General features: G+C 37.1%; 1 protein-coding gene across 1 annotated transcript in view; it reads left to right on the top strand.

Annotated features, from left to right (window-relative positions):
• Window positions 1–1943: 1943 nt before the first annotated feature.
• Window positions 1944–19530, top strand: part of LOC121731025 (elongation of very long chain fatty acids protein 6) — a 60032-nt gene continuing 42445 nt past the window's right edge. The window contains exons 1-2 of the mRNA XM_042120330.1: window positions 1944–2494; window positions 18287–18424. Coding sequence (XP_041976264.1) covers window positions 2304–2494; window positions 18287–18424 — 329 coding nt within the window. The 5' untranslated portion in view covers window positions 1944–2303. The remainder of the gene's footprint in view (window positions 2495–18286; window positions 18425–19530) is intronic.

The raw sequence follows: 19530 nt of genomic DNA, 5'->3' as shown, positions 1-19530 counted from the left end.
TTTATGGTGCCGGCGCTAGAGACAATTGATTTTAAGCTCGGCGGTTAAAGGGTTAAAATCGGTGCGGTACATGTAAATATAAAAAATATTTTTGATTTCCTAAAGACGTTGCCAATTTGCTGCTGCGAAACCCTTCATGGGCGATTCCAACTCACACTTGGCCGCTTTTTTACGTTAGGTTAAAAAATATATAATAACTCCATAATGTTATGTTATATTCAGCAGTTTAGACTTGAAGAGATAACAGACGGACACCCACCCTAACCTACTTATACTGAGTCCCGTTATCATTATTATATTATTATTATTTATTTACGATTGTCAATTAATGAGATATAATTTTTTTGTTTCTCATTAAAATGTAATTCTTTGGTTTTTATTATTTATTGGTATCTAAATATATACAAACATACAAGAAAAGATTAGAAAATCACACCTATGAACTTGCTTGGGACCTGCTAAGGAATCACGATATAAGAAGACTGAAACGTCTGCATATACTAGACCCAACTAGACCAAAGAGAATTAATAATCGTTCTAAAGTAATGAAAGAGCTGAGTGTTCAGTTGAACATCTCTCATAAAAGTGACTATCAATGAACACACTATCTGATAATGGCTAGTGAAAGCCGATAACAGGTAATAGAGGAGAGAGAAAAAAATATTTTCCGGTTAGCAATAATTTTTTTGATTCATTTTCTTTAATTTGATAGCAAAATGAAAATACTTTGGTTATAATTTTACATTAAAATGCTAGTATGATGTTGGTGATCATTTACTAAATTTGGTGATCGTTTACTACTTTTGATTGAACAATAATTTATTTGGAGTCATTTTGCATAAATAGGATAGCGAGATGTTAAATCTTTGGTGATCATTTTACATTAAAATGCTAGTATAATGTTGGTGATCATTTACTATTTTTGGTGATCATTTACTATTTTATATGCATATTCAGTAGCTCTGGGAATCAGCTACTGGCTACTTTTTATATCGATAAGTGCATTTGTTGAATAAATAATAGTAAATTATTACAACTCGAGACTGGCGGCGACCATTGTTTGTGCGACGGGATAGCGATGGACGTTGCCATGGTGTCATACTTATTTAGTCACTTCAATAAAATAATATGGGCAAAAAGCACGTTTCAAAGTCCCATCATTCTTAATCTAGCAATTTAAATATTACAAAAATATTTAGCTTACGTACTAATAACATGTGTAGGAATGTGAACATATTATCCAAATATGTTCACATTCCTTGTCCAGTCCGCTTGGCTTGGAACGCCCCAGAAACTAAAACAGTTAAAACACGGTCTAGAGTAAAAGCTATCTATTTTAATAGAATCATGTAGAATATAGCAACTTTTTGGTACCTATACCGAGTCACGCACATGTGATTTAAAAGTGGTCACACTGGATCTATTCAATTTCCAAACCAAAGACCTTCAGTATATATTATGTCTATGTTTAAAACGTACTTAAAATGCGTCAATGCGATGTGACCCGACTCGGCAATTTGCGCTGCACTGAGCGGTGAGCCCCGTCAAAGTGTGCGCGAACCTTAAAATTATAAATACAATATTATTATTTATTAATTATTATTAAAAGGAGATCAGGCTAGTAAGATTATAATATAATTAATTATGAGAAAAGTATATTTTTTATGTATTAACCTATAGGCTATAATATTATATCAAATCTAGAAGTGTCTATCCTTACGCCATTTAGTTTAGATTGTTAAATATAAAATTAAAAAATATAAATGATAATGCCTCAATCCTCATTACAAAAGCTATTCTAGCCCTCGGTGAATATTTAGCCGCTAAGCATAAATATATTTTATGAACAGGCAACATTCATAACTTTTAATCTGTGTCAAAACTTCAAAAGGTCTTGTTCCTGTCAAAATTCACTTCAAAAAATCGGTAGGTACCTAAATGGCGTGACGTGACGTTATGACTTATGAAGAATCTCGCTTCATTCATCATTTCGTTTTACCGCTTGCCACGAGTGGCTATCGCAGTCTCAGCCTGCGAGACTCCTCGGTAACGTGTATATAAATTCGCAGATACTATAATCGGCACCACAACCGTTAAAAGGGTCGACCCGGGCGATCATTTCATGTTCCATTTGGAGTATTGACATTTTAGCTATCTGTGATATAACAATACATAAGTATCTCGTTAAAAGACGTTAACAGTTTTTAGGTTAATCTTGCACCGGCATATCAGTGTTACATTCGTTCGATGGACAGTTTTTGAGTGTGCTTCGTTCCCTCAAGTTCTTGAGTCGCAAGTCGAATATGGAATCGTCAATGAATTACAATTTGGAGATCACGCCGAATTACTCGTATATATTCGAGTTCGAGAATGACTTCATTCACCAAGACTATCGGAAGTGGATGACTGAAAACTGGACAGTGGCTTTTTACTATGTCGGAATCTACATGGCTTTCATTTTTGGCGGCCAGCACTACATGCAGAATCGACCACGGTGAGTTTCTACATTATTACAAAAGGCACGTACTACGACTACATGCAATCATCGCAACATTTAGTACTGTACAGTTAGATGAGCTTTACTTTCTTTTTGACTGTAGGCTGCAAGTTAGAAGACATGGCATACTTTTTAATTAACTTTGTACTATTAGGTTTTATCATATTTTTTTATTCCTTAATAAAATCATTTTAATTTTATAAATTAATATTATAATACTATGTAAGGTTTTGTTTTTAAGAGGAGTCTACACTGCTGTTTTTCCATACAAACATTGTCCCCCGTTTCCTCCCTGGATAATGCCGGTAGAGTTATGATTTTTTCCTGAATATCTATGGCCACTGTTAGCATGTCCCTATGTTTCTTTTTTTTTCATAATTTTATTATTAAAAAAGATAAGAATGTCCAAAAACCCAAAAAAACTGACCAGATTTTTAGACAAACACCTAGAACACAAAACTTCAAACACCTTGAAAAGTACTTAGTGGAAAATTTTATGAGAAATGCTCTAATCTATATTATTTTATTAAGGTATTGATGTGCGTAAATAAATAATTTATTAATAAATCTAATAAAAAAAGTTAAGTGTTATTTACTGTTCAGTATTATGAGATCATTTACAAGTAATCAATATAATTATTACTTAACTTAGATGTAACAGTTTAATGTTTATTATCAAAAATGATAAAATTATATTATGTATTATGGCGGCACTCGACATGGGCGAACGCGTTGGCCGACGCGTTGGCCCAATGTGTAGAACAGACGTTCGCGCGTTGGCCGTAGGTATTTAGATGTTGGCCGACGCGTTTGCGAGCTTGCTGCGCGGTGTCGGAAATGTCGGCAAAGATCAAAGGACATTTGTCGCAAGCTTCGCGCTCCATCCACACATAGGCTGCGCGATTAGTTCGCCCGGAGCGGTAATGAAGAGTGAATGTTTCCATCTTGTGGCGAATTAACATCTAACTTGGCGAAATTGCGTACAATATGAGTATCGAGAAAACATTAAAATTTATTGAGCTCTATCAGAGTAAAAACTGCCTGTGGACCCAAAAAATTATATCAAAAGTGCTAAAAAATACAGTTCTTGAACATGCTATTTTCCTCACGATGTTTTTAGAGTCCCGTACCCGAAGGGTAAAAACGGGACCCTATTACTAAGACTTCAATGTCTATCTGTATTTCTGTCTGTCCGTCTGTCTGTCTCCAGGCCATACATTATCTAGTACTTTTATCTATAAAAATTAATCACAGATTGTGTCACGCGCATTATATTTCTCTATGGATTATGTATTTAATATGTTGCCGCTATAACAACAAATAAGTACTACAAACAAAATAAATTAAATACTTATTTAATAAATAATAAATATATATTATTCATGATAATTAAAATAATAAGTAATAATTTTATACATAATAAACTAGATGACGCCTGCAACTCCGTTGCGCCAAAACTCGTTTATCGCGCGGAAACCGTGCATTTTTCTGGGACAAAAAGTATTCTATGTCCTTTCCCGGGACACAAAGTATCTCCATGTCAAATTTCAGCCAAATCGCTTCAGCGGTTTGGGCGTGAAGAGGTAACAGACAGACGGACAGACAGACAGACACACTTTCACATTTATAATATTAGTATGGAAGTATGGATAAACTAGATGACGCCCGCAACTCCGTTGCGCCAAAACTCGTTTATCGCGCGGGAACCGTGCATTTTTCTGGGACAAAAAGTAACTATGTCCTTTCCCAGGACTCAAAGTATCTCCACGCCAAATTTCAGCCAAATCGGTTCAGTGGTTTGGGCGTGAAGAGGTAACATACAGACATACAGACAGACAGACGGACAGACAGACAGACAGACAGACAAACACACTTTCGCATTTATAATATTAGTATTAATAACAAGTAATAAAATAATTACATTACTTTAATATTATAAAAAATGTAAAAGTGAGTTTATTTCTTTGTTTGTTACGTTTTCTCGCCTTTTACTTATTTATTTAGACAATACCTTTTAAAAACTTTTTATTGTCCACGTTTACAAAGTTATTATAAGCTGTGAATAAATATACAGCTGCAGCAGTTAGCGACTCAACATCCATTTTGAATCCGTCCGCACATTGGCGTGATCCAAAGCATACTGAACGACCTTCCTATGTGTGGATTACTCACAAGCGCCGTTGCAAGCGCACTGCCAACGCGTGTGCCAACGCGTTGGCAGTGCGCTTGTCTATGTGGGGAGGCGGCTTTACGTAAAATAAAACCTATTCTGTGTAATGCATTTTTTTTATTTTCTTCAAAATTCGGTTTTGGAGAAACAACAGGCAGCAGGATACTTAAAAAGATAAAAGTTAAAAAGATAAAAATGACATTTTCTAAAAATGATTCCTAGCTAGATCGATTTATCGCCCCCGAAACCCCCTATATACTAAATTTCATGAAAATCGTTGGAGCCGATTCCGAGATTCCAAATAATGATATATATATATATATATATATATATATTATATATATATATATATATATATCATTATTTGGAATCTATTATATATATTATATATATTATATATATATATATATATATATATATATATATATATATATATATATATATATATATATATATATATATATATATATATATCATTATTTGGAATCTCGGAATCGGCTCCAACGATTTTCATGAAATTTAGTATATAGGGGGTTTCGGGGGCGATAAATCGATCTAGCTAGGAATCATTTTTAGAAAATGTCATTTTCATCGAATACCGAGCAAAGCTCAGTCAAATAGCTAGTTACTTTATAATGTGTGAAATCTGTTAGAATTACATGTTTATTATGTCTCAACTTTAATGTTTAGATTAACAAAAATATTGAATCTCAAAAATTTTGACACTAACAAAGAGTAGAATTCATAATTAAAGCTATCAAAGTGCTAAAAATTGCATGCAAATATGCATGTAAAATGGCCTAAAAATGCAAATAATATGCAGAGTAAAAAGTAATTTATTATTGGGATTTAGGATTTCTTTATAAAGATTTTGTCCAGTGGTGCCGTTAATAAGGTTGGGTTGCACCAGAGGCGTGGTTAAAGTTATGGTTATAATTTAGGTTTAGTTATAGTTAGGCTAAATTTAACTTTAACCTTAACTTGACCTTAACATTTGACCGGAGAAATTGACAGATGACAGCTACTCCAACAAGGTTACAAATGAACGTGGGTGGGGGTGTTGCTGGTAAAGGAGAACTGTCAAAAATGGCGTTTTTGTATGATGACAGCGTTAGTTCCTTTCTTCGCCATGGCGTCTTGATGGCCTCCATTTTTAAATTTAACCAAAGATTTGACATTTTGCATTGGAGTTAATAAAGTTAGTTGGTGCAACCCAACCTAAATGTGGCAAAAAATATTTTTCTACCAAATTACAAAATATGCACTATCACCTAAAAAGTGTTTTTATAATATGCTTTAGCATTGTATATTTAATTATAATGCAAATATGCGTATGCATATATAATCCGATGTCCATTTATCATATTATATTTCTAGATGGTATATGTAAAATTGCTAACATAATGCCAATTTATCACCATTTTCAGTGAAGCCATTGCATCACTACATATTATACTTGAGCCAGCTCATTCATGATAATGGAAGGCTTTTATACAAAAAGGTTTTATTAGTTGCATAATAACAAAGCGTAAGCCTCCAAAGCCCGCCGTGGAGTCGTCAAGGGTCATTTAATAGCTCCCACACTGGTTTCGGTGACGGTGGCCGGTTTCATTGAAACCAGGCCAGCTACGCAGGAGTAATTTTTTAGTGCCCAAGTGTGTGCGCAGTACACAAGAGCAATCTCTATTCTTTAACTCTCATAACCCGGTGGGACGGAAGACCGACACGACCGGCGAGAGATCAGGCGCAGGGCCGACTTTTTACATGCCCATCCGACGGCCCGACTGATCAGACTGCATTGCCCTAACCAAACTTGGAAATAACATGTTTCCAACGCGGGAATCGAACCGACGACTTCCGAGTCAAGAGCCTCGCTCTATACCACTAGACCACGGAGGCGTCAGGGGTCATTTATCTATGTTCCAATGTCAAACAATTTGGAGCGAATATTTCTGAAATTAATAAATAACGATACTCTTGGACGGTCGCCAAATAATACATAGATGCAGCGATAGCGACGTATGTGAGCGACATATTCGTTTAAAGTGATGACTAATCACTAATCGTAATCAGCCATATTGTGTTATGTCAGAACTCGGAGTGTAACAATTCTTAGAACCGTGTTAGTTGTTACAGACACTATGAGCTAAGTTATAACTTATATAAAATGTAGGTTAGCTAAATAATTTTTGAAGTGTCTAGCAGATATTTACCCAATTGCACCAGCAGTTTGTATGTTTGGTATGATCTGGAGCCTGAATGGCTTAATTTTAGCTTGAGAGGTGTCGTAAGATTCGTTTTTACTGTGACTTGTGAGAGATATTGGGTTACATATCAAAATACGATCGTGTTTTTATCATTTTTAAATTTAAAACATTTTTTTATTATTTAAGTTTATGTTGGTATAATAATTTGTATAACATACAAGATACACGAGGGAGAGCCATGCTTCGGCACGAATGGGCCGGCTCGACCGGAGAAATAACACGTTCTCACAGAAAACCGGCGTGAAACAGCGCTTGCGCTGTTTCGCCGAGTGAGTGAGTTTACTGGAGGCCCAATCCCCTACCCTATTCCCTTCCCTACCCTCCCCTATTCCCTTCCCTTCCCATCCCTACCCTCTCCTATTACCTTATTCCCTCTTAAAAGGCCGGCAACGCACCTGCAGCTCTTCTGAAGCTGCGAGTGTCCATGGGCGACGGAAGTTGCTTTCCATCAGGTCACCCGTTTGCTCGTTTGCCCCCTTATTTCATAAAAAAAAATACACATTTTCATACAGTATAGGAAAAATATCGCCAAACTTGGAAATGGCATTTGGACTTTAATCTTTATACATCGGCTGAAGTCTGCGATTAAAAAGATGCCCGACAAGATTAAATTACGTGATACGTCTGTTTGTCTTTTACCTCTTTAGGCCCAAACCGCTAAACCCAATGATAAGTATTATAATATGTTGCTGAACCAATTTTTCTGAAATTTGGTTTTTAAATATATTTTTTTACACAATATAGTAACTACGAAGCCTGTAAAATAATGTAAACAAAGTAAACAACATGTAGTAGAGCGGGCGTGAATGTAGTCTGTAGTCCATGAATGGGCGCCGCAATTGATCCGCAGCGCGCAGCGTTACGTAAGATGCTGTTGGCGCCCACTCACAGCCTACCACAGTGTATATACAGTAGGCCAACTCGGACGTGGCCTTGAAATTAAAGTTAGTCAACTCAGATTCGGATTCTGCTAGTTTAAAGCAACATCAAATGCGTTCTGATTGGTCATAACTTAATCAGCTCAAACGAGGATTTTCCTATTTTTATCCAACGTCAGACCCGATCAGAATTCAGATTGGTCAGAAACTCAAAACTCTTATCAACCTTGAGTCATGATGGAATAGGGAAGATGCGATATTTTTATTTTTGTGTTTATTTTAAAGAACTCCATGTAGAATAGACCACAAGTATTATATTAAAAAAATTAAAACACTAGAATTTACTGCAAAAAAATCGGTTTAAAATTGTCAATAAATTTTGGCGCCAAAACGGATCTATAGTCTGTATGACGTCACTACTGTTTGACAATGGCCCCACCTGATCGATCGTACCTATCAAAAAGTTGTCATACCCCGCGTTCCATTTAGCGTTAAAAAGGATCAAAACGCTCAAAATGGAGACATTTTCATAGTTTTTAGCGGGGATAGCATGTGTGACATCACTGAACGCTGATTGGTGTTTTGAAATCCGTTCCGTTTCAATTTAAGTTACTTTTAATTCGTTATTTTTGTAAAAAAAAACATTTTATAAAATTTACTTTACAATATTTTATTAAATTAACCTTGCAGTGGCCCTTGTTTTAAATTTTTTAACGTTTTAATAGCGGAATTTTCATAAATATTATATTTGCATGTTCCCTATTTCATGATTGCAAAGCTACCTACTCGTATAATAGGATGCACGTTTAAGGACGCTGTCACATTTTTTCACAAATATCAACGATTTTCACTTCAGGTACTATTTTAAAGAATTAGGAGTCACACTGCGAGGATATTTTTGTTTCAAATGAAAGATAATATATTCATCTCCACGTCTACACCATAATTTTTTTATAGCCGCATACAAAAATTTTCACATAAATACGTTTTAACCATCACAATAATCGCAAAAGATTAAAAAAGGGGGTTTGGTTAATTACCATTATAGCTAAATACACTGAACTAAGGAAAATAAATAACTAAAGTCAAATAAAATAAATAAAGGCGTCGTAACTGCCACTGTACAAGCAGGCGCGGTCGCAGCCTGAAGTTTTGGAGGTGGTCACACAAAAAAAAATATCGCTGTAATAGGATAACTAGAAATTTTCTTTTATTATTTGGCAAGATTTTGAGATTTTTCAATTTGACCTTAGATTTGGGGGTCATGTCCCCTGTGACCCCCCCTTCGGACGGTACAAGGCGCGCTGATATTGAATGTTACGTACGTCTATCGTACGAAGCTTCATGCTATGAGACGATACCATTGGACGATACACGCAGATCGTCCAATGGTATCGTTTTTAGCTCGAAGCACTGCGCATGTGCGGCAGCGGCATTAGGATAATAGTTGGATAAAAATAAGGCGATTGGCTTAAAATCTGAAATCGCGCTAGTGGGCGATTTGGAAAATGCAATACAAAAATAGTTTACTGAATTTATTAGTTATACTGTACCTGAGTGATTTTAACTTTTATATAAAATACAGTATATGGGTCACAGAGGCCCCTTCATTTTTTTTTAATGAAATAAGGGGGCAAACGAGCTAACGGGTCACCTGATGGAAAGCAACTTCCGTTGCCCATGGACACTCGCAGCATCAGAAGAGTTGCAGGTGCGTTGTCGGCCTTTTAAGAGGGAATAGGGTAATAGGGGAGGGTAGAGAAGGGATTGGGCCTCCGGTAAACTCACTCACTCGGCGAAACATAGCGTAAACGCTGTTTCACGCCGGTTTTCTGTGAGAACGTGGTATTTCTCTGGTCGAGCCGGGCCATTCGTGCCGAAGCATGGCTCTCCCACGTGTAAATGTAAAGTTGTTATCTAATAATTAGAAATCCCTCTCTTTTTTTTCACCACAGATTTTCCAAAAGCCTCGTCTTAAGTCGGAAAATAGCCGGCAACAATAAACTTATTTTGTGAAATATCACCGAATTTCCCAACCGGAACTCTTGAGGTACACGCAGGGTAACCACAAAAAATATTTGGTCAAATATTTATTTATCGTACGTCCTTCGTCTTAACTCACGTAGGATGAAAATGTATGTTGTTTACGCCTCGAATGGTTTGAATTTTAGTTTAATTAAGTGAATTGAATGGAGTTCTGGCTAGTAGGCTAGTAGTTATGATCAATTCTCAAAACTTTACTAAGGGTGGGTTGCACCAGAGCCGTAGTTAAAGTTAAGGTTTTCGTCAAATATGGCGTCCATTATGGACTTTTACTAGGGATTTGACAGTTCATTTGACATTTTGTTATGGTAAAAGTTAAAGTAAGTTGGTGCAACCCACCCTAATAGTTTTAAAAAATGTTATTGCCAAACTACTTGCCAAATCATTAAATTATAAAGTACAGAATATTACATATTAGTTAGTGTTGGTTTTACATGTTCTGCTAAATGTATTGATAAGATAAAAGATAACAGCGCCGGAACAATAAAAAAAGGATTACCTACTCTTAATCCTTTTGCTGTGAACTGTGATGTAATAAACTCCTTTATTGGGTTTTTAGCTGATTGCTTGTAACGCTTTTTCAAGTAATTAATTTAGAAGCGAAAGAAAAAGCTTGCAAATACTCTTTAGATAGCATTTTATCAAACGTAACGAATGCTATGCTATAACTCCTAGAATCCTAAGTGTATTTTATACATAGATGTTGCTAACAACTTTGTTGTGTATAAAATACTAGATGACGCCCGCAACTCCCGTGCAGTTTTCTAGGACGAAAAGTATCCTATGTCCTTTCCCGGGACTCAAAATCGGTTGAGCGGTTTGGGCGTGAAGAGGTAACAGACAGACAGACACACTTTCGCATTTATAATATTCTTCTTCTTCTTCTTCTTTTTATTTATGGCTCCTTTGTGAATCGCCAATGTCAGAGTGTGTTTGAGTAGACTCTGCCTTAAAAGTTGGTTTAATGAACAAACAAGGGTATGTACGGTGGATTTATGATAATGTACGGTGTCTGTTGAAAATTCTATAACCTAAAACAAACACAAACATTTATGGATTAGTACACACACCTATAATCTAATTTTGTTAGTATGAATGTATGTACAAAGAGTTTCAATAAATGGAGTATTTACAAAACATAAAACAGATTTAAAATTGATAGGGCGAGGGATTGTAGGAGGGACATTTATAATATTAGTATGGATTCAATCAGATCAATCGTGCATTTTTCGCGATAAAACTAGCAATCTTTTCCCAGAATTAATTTGTATTGTCAATCCGATCAAAATCGATTCTGCGGCTTAAACGTGAAGAGGAACTGCAAACTAATAGACACTTTTATCATTATGACCCAAAAAAAATAGCCTAAAAGGGGCGCCAAAATCCTTTTTTTGCACACCCACGCGGATTCACGTAGTTTGGTTGTGTTATCTCAAACCCAGCCGACATATCACGACTTACATTAAATTGACATAATCCAACCAAATGACGTAGGTCCGTCAATGAATCTATTTCTTCGATTAGTTGATCCGTCTGCTCTTCGCGTTTGCGTCTGCTGGTAGGTGGATAACTTGTACGTGCGGTCATCTCGCAGGTCAAGCAAAGTTTTACATAACATCGCGCGACCGGTCGCCAGTCCCGCCCGAGTCAGCTGTTATCGCCCCTTATCAGCTGTTATCAGTTACGTGTGTTCACGTGAGCGCGCGTGTGCTCCGCGCGACGAGCACGATGAGTGATTAACCGACCTGCGTAAAAGAAGGAGGTTCTATAGTCTGTCAAGAAAGTGATTGAAGTGAAGACACATTTTTATCTCGAATTAATAAAGTTCTTATATTTTTTATTTCATTTAAAAAATTTCGCGCGCATCTTTACTTTCTTGACAGACTATGTTCGCCTCTATTTCATTTTTTTTAGTTTTTATGACTCAATTTACACCCGCGCCGCTGAATGGAATGGAATCGACTTTGATACGAAATTGTACCATCGAGGAAGTTGATTCCTATGCACTTGACAGACCAACGTTATTTGGTCGAATATGTCAATTCAATGTTAATTGTGATCTGTCAGCTGGGTTTGACGTGACGTGACCAAATTACTTAGGTCCCCGATTTGCATAGAAATCAACTTCTCTGATAGTACATAACACAATAAACTTTATATCAACAGTATAACAAACAAATTATATACGAGCCAAAAAAATGGACGCGCGAATTCTCCAGTGCCAATTCCCGCGTCATGAGACGAAATTGACGCTTCCATTCTTAACCATTCCGCGGCGGTGTAAATTGACCTTTTCATTTATTCCTCAGACCAAGTCTTTGGCTAAAATTTCAAACCTGTATTCGTGAGGAAATATCTAATAGATTTTATTGTCCTTAATGTATTATGAGTTCTAAAATCCAAACACTACATCCTTGACAAATATCCTTGATAATCCATCCCTAACGCTAAGTACTGACATACGGTTTTGCTCGATAGTTTAACTCCAAATCGAGCAATAACCACCGTGTGGACCGCCAAAACTGACAGCTCGAAGGCTCGCTTCGAGCCGGCTCGATGGAATTAAATATGTCAAATATGTCATTTCCTTCGATTTGGAGTAAAACTATCGAGCAAAACCGTATGTGAGTACTTAGCACAATACTAAGCCCCAATTTCACCAACGACTGTTCGAATTAGTATCTCGTTACCTCTTTCGTTTTTCTTATAAATGAAAGAGAAGACATTACATTTTAACAAGCTGTTAACACTAACAGATGTTGGTGAAATTGGGGCTAAGATACTTTGTCTGTCAGCAAGTAATAAGAAACAGTAAAACTTAATTCCCTTCTGTCTTAAAAAAATAAACCCTTGAAGAGAAAGGATCTTATAAGGAAGGGAATGTACAGTACCAACATAAACCTACCCTTACAACTATTACTTTAGCTTTAAAAATAAAATTCCTAGGACATGCCTTCAAGAAATAAAAGGCAGAGAAGGTTACCTACAAGGATGTGATAGTAGTATTGAAGCTGGAAATGAAATCTTTGTCTTATCAATTATCACCTGTATATGTAATGTAACCGATGTCGTTTATTAGTACAGTAAATGAAGGCATGATTCAGATGCAACCTCCGATTTCGTTGAACCTCCATCGATTTGGAGGAAAATTTGGAATTAAGTACGTTAAACCCTCTACTTCACTGTCACTTTTGTTTCTTAGAGTATCCCCCACCTACTCACAAATTTTCATGAAAATCGATGGAAGTTCAACGAAATCGGAGGTGAAAACCTTAATTGCCTCCACATCTCAAAGAGAAATCTCTGCGAGATGTAAAACCAAAAAACCATGGAGGTCGAGGACGTCGTCAACTACATCAGTAAGAAGACATCCCTCCACTTGAGGGTCGAACGTCTGCAGTCTCGCCACAAGGTCAACTTCAGTTCCTTTGTGGTGAGAGTACCGACGCATCTTCTGTCGACCTTTGAAGCGGAGGAATTCTGGCCGACTGATGTGGTCTACCGAAGGTTCCGGGGAAGACTCCGGAATGAAGCGCGCGTCACGTCGCCGATAACTCGTGATAAAGTGTAGTTATTAAGTGTATATAATTTATATGTATGTTAGTCATTAAGGTATATATTGTATGGGCCTATGTAGCCTGCTATAAATAAATAAATAAAATAAAATAAAAACCATACTTATAAAATATGCGAAAGTGTGTCTGTCTGTCTGAAGAGATTTTAAATTATTAGAAGCGCGACCGATACACCTTGTTTTTTTTTACAATTTAGACAATCTGATTGACATAATATAAAATGAGTTGACAATATTAGCTAATTGGTGTCTCGAAACTAAATCTCATTAAGTTTATCGAGCCGTTTAGGAGTTTTATTACTAAGTACTTCAATTATTATTATAATTCTCTGTTTTTTGCCCTTTTCACTATTGTATTCGACCGTGATTCACGGTCTCGTTAGATTAGTTTTGCCCATAGATTGAAATATTAAGTTCAACTAAAATAAGTCATTTTCTTATACGATTATGGAACGTGGAAAAAAACATTATTGGTCAAAACATTGATATTATAAATAGATGAACGATTGAAAGAGTATAAACAAATCTGACCTTTCAGATAGTAATGATTGATGCGGCATGTAATAATAAGTTGACAATATTGTAATTAATTAGTAATATTTAACAATGTTAATTGATTTTTTATCGAATCTTAAGTGACGAGTTCTGAAAGCAGTAGAAAAGAAGGTAGCTACTTTCTTACTATTTAGTCAAGATCGAGACATACTCATTCCGCTGCCCCTAGTCTTTTCACTATTTACTCTCTACTCTATTCTCTACCTAGCTTAGTAAAGAGTAAAGTAGACAGTCGCTTCTCCACCAAGCTAGGTAGAGATTAGAATAGAGTAGACAGTTTCTACTCGACCTAGCTCCATAGGTAGATATATAGCTCCCACACCGGTTTCGGTGACGGTGGCCGGTTTCATTGAAACCAGACCAGCTACGCAGGAGTAATTTTATAGTGCCCAAGTGTGTGCGCAGTACACGAGCACTCTCTATTCCTTTACTCTCATAACCCAGTGGGACGGAAGACTGAACCCTGACCGGCGAGAGATCAGGCGCAGGACCGACTTTTTACATGCCCATCCGACGCATGGATCATCTTACTTGTCAGATAATCAGGTGATCAGCCTGCATTGTCCTGACCAAACTAGGAAATAACATGTTTCCAACGCGGAAATCGAACCCACGACCTCCGAGTCAAGAGCCGCGCTCTATACCACTAGACCACGGAGGCTACAAAAGGCTCCATAGGTAGAGAGTAGAGACTAGAGGTAGCGTTGTCGCGGAGGTTTGATGTTCCCATCATGTCTTTGGCTGAGTTGGGGAAGGACTGCTCTACTTACCGTTTGTTTGGGCACAGCGAAGCATAAATATTTGAATAATATATTCTATTGTGCTGGACCATATCATAGACAAAGGAACTATGATCATATTAACTAGATCAATTTAGATAAGTAATAACCTTTGTGGTGAGAGTGCCGATACTTCGATCTTCTGTCGACCTTTGAACCGACTGATGTGGTCTACCAAAGGTTCCGGGGGAGACTCCGGAATGAAGCGCGCGTCACGTCGCCGATAACATCGTGATAAAGTGTAGTTATTAAGTGTATATAATTTATATGTATGTTAGTCTAATGACTAACATACATATAAATTATATACTATTAAGGTATATATTGTATGGGCCTATGTAGCCTAATATAAATAAATAAATAAAAAATAAAATAAAACATTGTCAGAATTCCAAGCGAATTCTTGCACGTATCACGTATGCACTCTTACGTAACAGTTGCCCTATATTAAGTTTCCAGCTAAGAGTTCGCTTGTTATGAATATCCCAGATATTTCAAGCTGCGCCATTTATAAAGCTTAGTTTATTGGGGTTAGTTTATAAGAGGTCTTCGGTGATGTAGCTCGAATAAAGTTGAATTATAACTTTAAGAGGATTCCACACCGCCGTTTTTCCATACAAACGCATTCCCCTGTTTCCTCCCTGGATAATGGCGGTAGAGTTATGATTTTTTTCCTGAATATTTATGGCCACTATTAGCATGTCCCTATGTTTTCCTTTTTTTCATAATTTTATTATTAAAAAAGATAAGAACGTCCAAAAACCCAAAAAATGGCCAGATTTTCCTCTGTGTTCAAACACCCAGAAAACAAAACTGGCTGAAATATACAAAAAAAATAAAACATAGGAACACAGCTCAAGCCTTCCTTTAATTCTTAATGGAAAAAGTACTTAAATCGGTTAAGTTTTGGAGAAGGAATCAGCGGACAACGAATCGAAGATTTTCTGTTCTTTTATTAGAACTTTTGTCGTGTTATCTCTATCGCGCTCTGCGGTGGGAGACTTGAGATTGGTGAGACAGCAATACATTTTCAAATACCTATTTTCAATTTCTCTCGCCCCTGGTGTATCCTCTTAATACCATCCAAGTTGGCGCATGATGGACGATGGGCGGACGGGCGGTAACGAACATGTAGTGAGGCATATTCGTCCATAAGGCTGTAGTCTAAGCGATAAGTTGAGAATGGCGAAATATAGAGATAAGGGTCATAAAAATACGTGCGATAGCTCATTAGATTCGGGAAGACGTCTAGAAAAATGTATCGGAAGCGTGTATTAGCACACAAAAAATTGCAAAAGTTATAAGCAAATTAGGTTGCCAAAAAATAGGTATTACGTTTTTTGTTAAAAACTATTAACATTTAAGAAACTATTAACATTTAAGAAGTTTAAAAAAAAGATTCTTAAAGAGGAGGAACTTAAGAAGGAGGAAAACTCCCAACTCCCGGAATTCTATCTCTATTATTTATAATTCTAATTTAACGCTGAAAGTAAGCCTCCGCGCGGCATTTTTAGGTAGCGCGCGCGGCTTCAAAACCGAGCACGTCACACTGATTATTTTTTTAAAGGTATTAAATATTAATTTAAAAATTTCAAAAACTTATGGTTTATTCCGAACACTTCAAAGAATTTGCTCCCATTGGAAATTTAACTTCAAGTTAATTTTTCAACAAATTAGACAAATGTTAACTAACGAAATTTTTTCGAACTTCCGTCCTCATTGTACTTTAAATAAAATCAATACTTTAAATTAAATAATTTTCGTTTACTGTCAGCCTTAGCCCATGATCCCCGTCGGTTGTGCGTACTGTAGACAAAGTATATTCATGGTTATTCATGAAAAGAGGGCTTTACAGTTTACCAGTAAAAAATTTGGTATACACACGTTTTTTTTTTACAAACGCTATTAATATGGCCGCGACTGTACCGTTGAATAATTTACGCCAGTCAGAGGAAAAGTATGTACAATGTACATTCGTAATCATTGGCGCGATAAGCGGGTATTGAGCTGATATAATCAATATTGTGTGCGATAGAGCTTTGATACCACGCCATTCAACAAAATATAATACAGCCGAACGATAACCATCTTGTTTCTCGTGCGAGCTTCTTACGCCGGTTCTTCGCGCCGGGTTAGTTCCCGAACCGGTGGTAGGCATCATGTTCATGTAGACTTTCAGAAAATAAATCTCGCAGGATCTGAAGAGCTGCAGGTGCGTTGCCGGCCTTTTAAGAGGGAATAGAGTAATAGGGGAGGGTAGGGATGGGAAGGGAAGGGAATAGGGGAGGGTAGGGAAGGGAATAGGGTAGGAGATTGGGCCTCCGGTAAACTCACTCACTCGGCGAAACACAGCGCAAGCGCTGTTTCACGCCGGTTTTCTGTGAGAACGTGGTATTTCTCCGGTCGAGCCGGCCCATTCGTGCCGAAGCATGGCTCTCCCACGTTAATTTGGAGCCTGTACGCAATGTAAACCTATTTATTAATGCCCTGGAGGCACTGTTTCGCCTAATAAGTCCTCTAAAGAAGTTAGATGATGTGAGACATTAAGCGGCAGCAGATAACGTGTCGTCGCGACTCTACTGGTTTTTATGTATTTCTATGAATTCTATGAATAAGTGTCGCTAGCTTCATGTCGCTAGCTACAGAGCCCAGAGGGTATTTCATAGAAATATGTACATACAATTATTACAAAACACCAGTAGCGTCTCTGCGACACGTCGCGCGTCGTCTGCGGTTGCTTCATGTCGCCCGCTGCCAACTGGCACCTTAAGTTTTGTAGTGAAATATAATAGGCGCATTGAAATACATGTCAAATAAGATAATTAATAAGTGGATATGATAAACTATTTCACGTTAATCAGACATTATTGATTTCCGTGATTAATAAGAAGCCAAATAAATGAAATGAATCCTGATGAAACCTACACGTGACCTGCTCATTACATTGTCACTACCTTGTTGATTCAAAATGTAGACTTTCAGTTTGATACGTAGGCACAGAGGTAGGTTTGATATATTATGTATCAAACCTACGTCTTTATACTATCTTATAGAATATATGATTAAGGGCTAAATATTCCTTAAAATTGCACTACTTAAAGAAACGTTATAATATTATTATTTAAGTTTTTAACTCTCATATTGCAGGCAATAATGTTTTCATCCTTGAAATATTTCCTATTTCCGGGTTTATTGCCGATTATAAAGATATAATTTATTAATGATTCGATAAGAAATTGAGCAGATACCTACCACAACGTGTATGACGTTTTGGCTGGTTTGATTAATGTTAGGCTGTACAGCTTCTTCTTTTTTCATGATTAGGTACTTGTATGTAGAGTATTGTACAACCCTTTGCCGTAAAATCTGCTAAATTAAAAAAAAATCATCTCCTCAGTTTCGAGCTACGACGGACGCTCATCGAATTAAATAACCTTTGGCTGTATATTATATAATATTATGTGTGGGCTTTGCAAGTCCTTTGTCTTATAAAGCCAGCTAAATAAATAAAAAAACTCCTCAGGTTCGAGCTGCGACGGACGCTCATCGTGTGGAACAGCGCGCTGGCGGCGTTCAGCATCATGGGCGCGTGCCGCACACTGCCCGAGTTCGTCCACGTGCTCCGCAACTACGGCATCTACCACTCCATATGCGTGCCCAGGTCAGTACGAGATCCATAACTGATGGTTAGTGAATAGTGTAGTCCAAGATGCTATGTCTAACTGACTATACTCCAAGATCCTCGACTGACGGTCCACGTTAGTGTTGTCCAGGATCCCATGTCTGACTGACTTTACTCCAAGATCTCATTTCTATCTGCCTTCCAAGACTCCATATTTTTCTGCCGTTGACACAGACATAGATCAAGATCTATGTCTGTGGCCGTTGACATGTTAGTGTAATCCAAGACCCCATGTCTGACTAACTACCCCAGGATAGTGTAGACTGTAGACTGTAAAGACTCCAAGATCCGCTTGCCTAAAGTCCCCACTTTATTCTGTGGTTGCTATGCTGGAGTCAATTTATAGACTGGTATCCCATAGTTTTAACATTGCTTCCTTATCAACTGTCATCAATATCTATCTTTCTATATCATTTTCTGACTGTTTTGTGCTTATCACGTACTAGATACAGATCTCAGACGTAAGATTAGTCATTATGTATTGACGCAAATCCTAACATTTTGTACATAATATTTTCTTGTTAAAATGTGGGAAATGTTCTTGTTTTAAACATTCGATGCTTAGCAGCGTTGAATGTACCTAAAGCTAATAATATACGTGAGACTACAAGCACAATGTTTTTACCTATATTATTATTATGTTTATTGCTAAATCCTAAACTCTTTGCCTTAAATAATCCCAAAAAAGGTCCTAACCTAAAAAGTCAATGATGTTCCAAATCACGTCGAAGCGAAATAAGCCTTTTCGGGTCCTTTCGATTTCGTCTGTTTGTCTAGAGACCTAGACGCCAAAAGTAAATTTAGGCAACGTGAGCCGTGATAGAAAATAGCGAAGTTTCATCGTATGCCGGGCACGCGTTCCCTTCAGAACGTTCAGGCTCGTTTTTTCCATGAAAATGATCCTTATTTCCCAAGCATTAAGGTCCTGGCAGAGGTTGAATAGTCGTGAACGCTCTGTATACTATGTAATATGTATTCCTCGCTCGTCCCAAGCGAAAGTTTGTCGAACGTCGCGTGGCTCGGGACCCGCGGGTATTATGATATTATTCTAATGGAGGCCTCTTTATAAATTAGTCGGAAGTAAA

Source organism: Aricia agestis, chromosome 10 (assembly GCF_905147365.1).
Source record: "Aricia agestis chromosome 10, ilAriAges1.1, whole genome shotgun sequence".
Taxonomy (NCBI): Eukaryota; Metazoa; Arthropoda; class Insecta; order Lepidoptera; family Lycaenidae; genus Aricia; species Aricia agestis.
The sequence above is the reverse complement of the archived record's forward strand: the minus strand, read 5'-3'. Positions and strand labels throughout refer to the sequence as shown.